The sequence below is a fragment of the Apium graveolens genome, chromosome 2, assembly GCF_009905375.1.
Source record: "Apium graveolens cultivar Ventura chromosome 2, ASM990537v1, whole genome shotgun sequence".
NCBI classification, from domain to species: Eukaryota; Viridiplantae; Streptophyta; class Magnoliopsida; order Apiales; family Apiaceae; genus Apium; species Apium graveolens.
The window spans coordinates 14,784,291-14,793,617 of record NC_133648.1 but is presented as its reverse complement, the minus strand read 5'-3'; the positions used below and the strand labels follow the sequence as shown (position 1 = coordinate 14,793,617).

General features: G+C 37.7%; 1 protein-coding gene and 1 long non-coding RNA gene across 2 annotated transcripts; one reads left to right on the top strand and one right to left on the bottom strand.

Moving 5' to 3' along the window:
* On the bottom strand, nt 1-670 carry LOC141706501 (uncharacterized). The gene is made up of 3 exons (XR_012568852.1): nt 543-670; nt 371-440; nt 1-64 (listed from the first exon to the last, which is right to left on the bottom strand). It is a non-coding gene; the product is annotated as an uncharacterized LOC141706501 (long non-coding RNA).
* A 5,852-nt stretch (nt 671-6,522) lies between these two features.
* LOC141685764 (uncharacterized) lies at nt 6,523-8,985 on the top strand. The gene has a single exon (XM_074490851.1). The coding sequence runs from the start codon at nt 6,523-6,525 to the stop codon at nt 8,983-8,985; it is 2,463 nt and encodes an 820-aa protein (XP_074346952.1).
* The last annotated feature ends 342 nt before the right edge of the window (nt 8,986-9,327 follow it).

The window sequence follows — 9,327 nt, the reverse complement described above, 5'->3', positions numbered from 1 at the left end:
TCTCCTTCATATAGCGCATCACAAACAGGCCACAATCCTTGGTTCCTGACTGCACTGGAACTCCCTGGATTAATTAAAAATGCATTACAAAAGCTGTGAATTGGAGAGAAAGAAGCTCTTGTATGTATATTGCAGAGAGATAACTATACAAAACAGATTTGGTGAATGTAAAAAATAAGTCTCTAAACTATGAGTGCAGTAGTGTTTATATACAAGCATTAATCTAACTAACTTCTATCCTTAACAACTAACTGAGATGTAACAAATAATTATTTAATTACAATATCAACTAACTGAGATGTAAGAAATAATTATTTAATTACAATATCCTTAATAGCATAGAAAAAATATGATGAGAATTGATTATTACCGCCATGTTCTCCCACAAAATTTTCTTCTTGACAACCTTGTTGAGATCCTCTTTGTAAATTTTAATGGCACTACAACCAAAATAATACCAGCAAAACCATTAAGCAACTGAAAAATGCGTGGTCTATCAAAGTTCAAGACTCCATACAGATATTTTAGAAGCTGAATCTTACTTGTCGACAACATCCAGCCATTCCACATTAGCGATTCGACGTTTTAGAGGGTCCATGTGGTAGACAACCTCTGCCTCAGGATTTGCAACAGTTAAATTCCAATGGTTCCTACACAAACATGAATGAATTGAAGCCTTGTCATAAAAATTGAAACTTAGAAGCTCCAAAAAAAATCAATTTAAAAAGGCATGTGATCCTGTTTAGCTAAAACATTATATGAGAATGTCTAACTAGCTAGCTCTTGGATTAAAACTTACACGTCATTGTAAGGCATAAGAAAGTATTGCCCTTTCTTAGCATTCTTAAATCGTGCAGCGAGTGCACGCGACCTCTGCCCTGCATTACCACAGCCAATGGCACCAATTGTGGTGGGATCTACGAACTTGATCATGTTGGTCATCTTATTTTTTTTGACGTATTCGTTTATGGAGCTACATATAAAAATATGAGAGATTAAAAAAAAATCGTTTCTGGAGCCACAGACTAACTATGAGATATTAAAAAAAAAATTGTGGAGAAACTTACTGAATAAAAAGGACGATCACAGACCCCGACATTTCACCTCCAGAGCACACCGAATATATATCTGATAAGTAAATGGCCATCTTTTTTGTAGAGCCAAAGGCTTCTTGGGATAGTTGAAAAGAAACCGTTCGTTCATCAGCTAAGGCACCCTTTGCCCATGTCCACAAACGATTTAATGCAGATGGGTAATTTGCACCCATCTCAACAACAAGCTCTGGTTCAACATCAGCGACTAATTTATAAGTCTTCTTTTTTCCCTTTTTCTTGGCTTTCTGCAGAAAATACACATGAAAATAGTAAGAAAGAAAATACTAAATAAAAACATTCTAGCTATATAGTGCTATTCTAAATATTTTTACCTTCGGAGCTGACAAAACATTGGAAGTGCTATTGTTCCTCATTGTTATCAAGTTTCTTGGCCATGCAATAAAAGTTCCCATGGCTTGTTCCACGGTCAAAATCTCGTCACCGATGGGATATGGAATCTTAGCATCTCCTTGAATGACTTGAGTGATTGACACTCTTGCATTCTCTTCCCCAAGTCTGACTCCATGGATTGTCTCCTCTCCTTCAACAACAACAACAACTTCATCAATCTTCGCACAAGCTACAATGTTGCTGAGCGATCCAAGAGCCAATTTACAAACAGAATTATCCGGAGCATTCACTTTAACTTCTTCACATCTGTCTTCCTCAAAAACAATTCTACAACTTTCATCCTTGCCATCCAACCTCTGAGCATCCTCAGGATCCACCCCTAAATCAACAAACAAACTTTCAATCTTTTGAATTTTCAGACCACCTCCCTCCTGTTGAACAGGAAATAAATTCTTTGCAGTTGTAGGTGTAGCAGGATGGTTTACAGCTGCATCAACATCAACCCCGCCGTTAGAGTGACAGCTTGCTTGTTGGGAAGGATGCGTTGGAGTACATTCTTGTTGTACGGGCCTTTTCAAGATCTCTGCCCTCAGCTTTTCCATTTCAGCAGCCCAAAAATCATCTCTCGCTTTAATTATTTTTGGAGTCTCCTCTGCCAAGTACCTCTGAACTCTTTCCTGTATCTTTTCATCCATTGTTCTAGCTTTTTTTTGCCTTGGAAGATCAAAATAAACCGACTGCTTTACATGAACACCTTGTCCACGGACCCGTCCACCATGCTCAGGCTTACCGAGCGCGAGTGTTAAAACATCATCAACACCTTCAGCTATTAGTTTCCCTTCCTTAACCTCCTTTTTCAATTTTTCCTAAAATATTAAGTGTACCATATTATCACAGTCTGAGCTATTTCCATGTAAAAGACTAACATAATTAAGTACCATATACTTTCAATTAATTAAGACAAAAATTAATATATAACTTACAATTTCCATTGCTTTATCTTCAACAATTTTTCCTAAAAATTTACCATCTTTGTCCTTCCTTGCTAGGACCCAGGTTGACGACCGATCAACTTCCTCTTCATCTGGATGAGATTGATACTGCATTCACATGTATATGATCAGGAAAGTATAATAGTATAGATATGTTAGACAAATTAGTTTGTATTAGAATAATAACTATGTCATTTCACTATTACGCACCCATTCATTCTCGAGGTTAGCATAACCTTTTCGAGACATCCGATGTGGATATACACTCAGCATCCTTCTTTGTATAGCATCATCATGACATTTCTGCATAAGAAGCACGAATTTGGTTATGAAATCAATATTAATTAAATACCAAAAACTAGAAACAACAAGTATGTTTTAATGCTAACTAGAAATAAGTATGTCATAATGCTAACTGGAAACATACCAAAAACTCAGGTGACGTGCGATCAGCAACAAATATATCCCAATGCGATTTTTCTATGAAAGAGAAATCTGCAGGAGGATAGGCCAACACTTCAGGTTGATCTCGATAAGGGAGAATGTAATTTGTGGTCAGTCGACTTTTGAACTCCCTCCATTTCTGACCAGTGGAACGTAAAACCAACTTTTTCGCAGACGGAGGTAAAATGAAACCCAGCTACATACATAAGAAATTAAAAAGATATCAGATACATAAGTAATGAACATATAATGAAAGATACATAATTATTTGAGTTTGTTTTACCAGAACACACTCCCAAAGCTTGTTCTTTGTCTCATCGGGAACACATTTCCAACTATCATGCCAGATTGGTGCTTTGGTTCTTGCCAAAACCCCAATATAGGATTGCATTTCTGCCGCTTCAGGACCATACGGCTCTCCCTTTCCATTAAAAGACACATTAAGTTTATTCCCCTGGATCTTTCGTCTCACAATTCTATGCATCGTTACACAACCTCGCTTGAGTAGTTTTAGTCCTTCATTGTTGTTCGGGGTGGTAACAGGTTTCACTTTTTTCTTCTTATTTTTGGAAATTTTTTTCTGTAAGATTTCAGATATAGGCTTCTTCTTCACAGACTTTGGGGAAGAAGTGGATGGGGTGGGGGTCATAGCAGGGGTCTGGTTGTTTAAGGACCTGGTCTTTCGTAAAGCCCTGATCACATTCATGGTAGTTGGGTGGGATGAAGACCTGGACCTTTTAAGCTCTTTCTTCTTTGGCCCTGTTCTCGGTGACTTTCTTGTGTTCAATTCTGTCTTCTTTGACTCACTTTTCTTTTTCGGAGTGGCCATTATCTATACACCAAACAAAAACTAAAGTTTAAAACACATGTATCAAATGTATATGGAAGAAAAACCAAATTTCAGAGTCACATAATATAGAACATGTAAAATGAGCTGTCATATATCTAAAAGGACTTCGCATATATGCACGAAACATATATACTCAAACAGAGGCAATGTGTTTATGTGTTCCGTGAATCAAACAGAGGCAATGTGGATCAAAATCCACAAAATCTTAAGTGAAACATTAAAATCAAGCATAGTGAAACACTAAAATCAGGGATGCTGAGTGTATATGCAGAGTGTATTTAGAGGAACACTAAAATCTAGAGTGAAACATAGAACACATGAAATCAGGGACTCACAAGCATAGTGAAAATACAAAATCAACACCCACAAGCATAGTGAAAACCACAAAATCAACAAAATAGAACACCCCACAAGCATAGAACACCCCACAAGCATAGTGAAAACCCAAAAATAGATGAAATCGGGGACTCAAAATCGAAACCCACAACCATCATATATTCAAAATAGAAACCCAAAACCCCTAAATACATAAAATCAGGGACTCAAAATCAAGAGTGAGTGACAAAATGCATGCAAAGGACGCATATAATCGGAATGAAGATACCCAAAATATCATATACTCTACAACCCCTAAATACATAAGATGAAAAAACCCCAAATAGAAAAGATAAAATCTGGGACGCTAGGGTTCTAGGGTTTAAGCCCATACCAGTGATTAAACGGTTGAGTAATCGCCCTTGTCGCGTGTGATGCTAGGTTGAGTAATCGCCGTTGTCGCCTGTGATCGCCGTTGTCGCCTGTGATCGCCGTTGTCGCGTGTGATAAAATGAAAATGAAAAATGAAATTGTGAATGTAAACTGGTAAAGTAAACACCGCGAAGCCAAGGTGGGAGACAATTTTTGATTGGGGGGAAATGAAAAATCAAATGAACGGTGCTGATTTGAGATAGTACCTCAATCTAACGGTATGTAATGTCTTTTAATATATTTTAATTTTTAAAAATTAAATTATCTTGTCTGAAAAACTGTTGTTAGACATACTTTGTTACAATTGTTTAGTTAATAATTTCGATTAGAAGATTTTTAAGTACAAGAAGAGTTGATTATTTTCCGATAAAATCTGTACATGACTACACTAAGTCGATATTAACATCCGTACGGTTGGATCGTTGACAAATCCATTTCAGAAATTAATTAAGTCAACTGGGTAGTAGTACCCGTGTCAGGGACTACAGCTTTTACCGGATTTCTGTTAAAAAGACGAACAAGAAGAGTTGATTATTTTCCGATAAAATCTGTACATGACTACACTAAGTCGATATTAACATCCGTACGGTTGGATCGTTGACAAATCCATTTCAGAAATTAATTAAGTCAACTGGGTAGTAGTACCCGTGTCAGGGACTACAGCTTTTACCGGATTTCTGTTAAAAAGACGAACAAGAAGAGTTGATTATTTTCCGATAAAATTTGTACATGACTACAATAAGTCGATATTAACATCCGTACGGTTGGATCGTTGACAAATCCATTTCAGAAATTAATTAAGTCAACTGGGTAGTAGTACCCGTGTCAGGGACTACAGCTTTTACCGGATTTCTGTTAAAAAGATGAACAAGAAGAGTTGATTATTTTCCGATAAAATTTGTACATGACTACAATAAGTCGATATTAACATCCGTACGGTTGGATCGTTGACAAATCCATTTCAGAAATTAATTAAGTCAACTGGGTAGTAGTACCCGTGTCAGGGACTACAGCTTTTACCGGATTTCTGTTAAAAAGACGAACAAGAAGAGTTGATTATTTTCCGATAAAATTTGTACATGACTACAATAAGTCAATATTAACATCCGTACGGTTGGATCGTTGACAAATCCATTTCAGAAATTAATTAAGTCAACTGGGTAGTAGTACCCGTGTCAGGGACTACAGCTTTTACCGGATTTCTATTAAAAAGACGAACAAGAAGAGTTGATTATTTTCCGATAAAATCTGTACATGACTACACTAAGTCGATATTAACATCCGTACGGTTGGATCGTTGACAAATCCATTTCAGAAATTAATTAAGTCAACTGGGTAGTAGTACCCGTGTCAGGGACTACAGCTTTTACCGGATTTCTGTTAAAAAGACGAACAAGAAGAGTTGATTATTTTCCGATAAAATTTGTACATGACTACAATAAGTCGATATTAACATCCGTACGGTTGGATCGTTGACAAATCCATTTCAGAAATTAATTAAGTCAACTGGGTAGTAGTACCCGTGTCAGGGACTACAGCTTTTACCGGATTTCTGTTAAAAAGACGAACAAGAAGAGTTGATTATTTTCCGATAAAATTTGTACATGACTACCCGTGTCAGGGACTACAGCTTTTAATTGATTTTGACATTCTTGGACATAATTTAAGGATTATTTAAAATTTTAACAACCCAATCATTGAGCTTTGTTATGTCTGAATGAGAACATAATAATTGAAGTCAAAATTAGGTCATTCATTACTCCTCATCTTATCCCCTCCTGTACTCTCCATCGTGATTCGTGGCGGCTCCATCGCACCTCGACCTCCTCGAACCTCCATCGACCTCGACCTCAAGCTCGACCTCGACCTCAAGCTGCTTCGCACCTCCTCCATCGCACCTCGACCTCAAGCTCAACCTCCCCCATCGAACCTCGACCTCCATCGCAGAGACCTCCATTTTAGGTAAATCCGTAACCTAAATTATCTTTTTAGTGTTTTTGACCATCATGTCACTTTCTTTTTGCAGCTTGTTTTATATCAAAATATGGATAGGTCATGGTTAAAAGCTGATAGAAGAACAAGAGAGTTTGAGAATGGAGTGGACGATTTACTTATGTTTGCCTTTGAGAATGGATATAACGAAGACAAAATAAGTTGTCCATGCTTAAAGTGCGCACATAGCAAATCTTGGAAAGCTCGGATTGTTAAAAACCATCTGTTTCAAAATGGTATTGATGAAACGTATACTCGCTGGATATGGCACGGGGAGCCAAATATTGTAGAAAGTCCTGTATTGGATGAAAGTGACAACTCGGTATCTTCTAATTACCAATTCTGCACAAGAATGGGTGAAGCTGACGATGATGATGTTCTTTCTTCAGATTCTTCAGATTTCATCAACCATGTGAAAGGTGAGCATGAACCTCTTTATCCTGGTTGTGAGAATTACACTAAGATGAAAGCTTTGGTTAAGTTATTCAACTTGAAAGTGAAGCATGGTATGTCTGATTCATGTTTTTCTGATGTTCTATTATTGATTGGGTCTTTGCTACCAGAAGGCAACAATGTCCCTTCTTCTTTCAATGAAGCGAAGAAAACCTTATGTGCATTAGGAATGGGTTATGATAAGATACACGCATGCCCGAATAATTGTCTACTATATCGTGGGCCACAAGATGAAGATGAGACTACTTGTCGCATATGTAAGGCCTCTAGATGGAAACTGAATAAGAAAGGAGAAGAACAAGAAGGAGTCCCTGCTAAGGTCTTATGGTATTTCCCCTTGATACCAAGAATAAGAAATTTGTTCAATACACCAGCGATTGCGAAGGACATGACTTGGCATGAGACCGAACGACAACAAGATGGTAAAATGAGGCATCCAGCAGACTCGCAAACATGGAAGGATGTCGATCAAAAGTGGCCTGATTTTGCATCGGAGAGTAGAAACCTCCGGTTAGCTTTATCCGCCGACGGTTTCAATCCTTTTCGTGGAAACCGTACTGATCACTCAAGTTGGCCAGTTTTGCTATCGGTTTACAACCTTCCACCTTGGCTCTGTATGAAAAGAAGGTACATTATGCTTTGCTTGTTAATATCAGGACCGACCGAGCCTGGAAATGATATAGATGTGTTCCTTCAACCACTTATTGAAGATCTGCAGGAGTTGTGGCGCGGGAAACAAGTGTATGACGCATATAGACAAGAGTCTTTCGTACTTAGGGGCATATTATTATGGACAATAAGTGACTATCCGGCCTTGGGGAACTTGTCGGGACATGTAGTTAAAGGATATAATGCTTGTATTGTTTGTGTTGATAAAACAGAGGCTATTAGGCTGGTTCACTATCGGAAGACGGTAGTTATGAGGCATAGGAGGTGGTTGCCTCGTCATCATCCGTATAGAAAGCAAAAGGCAGCTTTTGATAATAGCGTTGAGACAGGTGCTGGTCCTATTCCATTAACTGGTGAGCAGGTTTTTGAAAGAGTACAACATCTAAGGGACCATGTCTTTGGTAAGACACAATGCCAACATAAACGGAAGAAAGGTGATGCTAGACCAGTTTGGAAGAAGTTATCTATCTTCTTTCAACTTGAGTATTGGAAATTTTTGCCAGTTAGGCATGTTCTCGATGTGATGCACATCGAGAAAAATATATGTGAGGCTTTACTTGGAACTTTGCTAAATATTCCCGGAAAGACAAAAGATAGGGAGTCAGTCCGTCTCGATATGGCAGAAATGGGAATAAGAATGGAGCTAAGGCCAAAAACTCCCGGAAAGAAAGAGAAGGTACCTTTGGCTGCATGGAACTTATCAAATGCTGAAAAGAAGGTAGTTTGCTCATCATTTCTTCAAATGAAGTTACCGGATGGATTTTGTTCAAATATCAAGAATCTTGTAAATATGGAAAAACTTCGGCTTGTTGGAATGAAATCTCATGATTGCCACACAATATTGCATCATTTGCTTCCAATTGCGATTTGGTCGGTACTGCACAAAAAAGTCAGGTGCACAATAATAAGGTTTTGCCTTTTCTTCAAGGCAATTTGCAGCAAAGTCATCGATGTAGATAAATTGGAAAATATGCAATCTCAGTTGGTGGAAACATTATGCCAGCTGGAAAAACACTTTCCCCCTTCGTTCTTCGATGTCATGATCCATCTCTCAATTCATCTTGTGAGAGAGGTTAAGCTTTGCGGGCCAATCTTTCTACATTGGATGTATCCTTTTGAGAGATATATGAAGGCGTTTAAAGTATATGTTCGAAATGCTGCTCATCCCGAAGGTTGTATTGCCGAGGCATATGTTGCCGAAGAGGCCGTTGAACGTTTGGTCAATTTTGAAGAAGCTACCATAGGTTTGCCAAAAAATGATAGGCATGAGCAAAATGCAATAAGCAAACCTTTATCTGGTGCGACAATGATCAAGCCAAGCAAAGAGGAATTGCATCTAGCACACTTATGTGTTCTGCAAAATAGCAATCACATGAGGCAATATTTTGAGTAAGTTACTAACATATGTGTGTGTGTGTGTGCATTTTGTTATTTTCTCATTATCTGCAATTCGGTAAATATATTGAAGCAATTGATTTTACTTGTAGTGAACATATGGCATCTTTAATGCTAAGATACCAGCAGCATGAAAATGACGAGGTGTGGCTAAAAACCAAGCAGAATGAACAATTCCCCGAATGGTTCAGGAAAAAGGTAAGTTTTATTTATGTGTTTATTACCTTGTTACGTAGTCCTGATTAAAAACAATACAGACAAGTAATATAAGAAGTCGAAGACATCCAATAAAAAATAAAAACACAGACCTAAAAAAATTGTTTAATTTTTTTTTTATTGT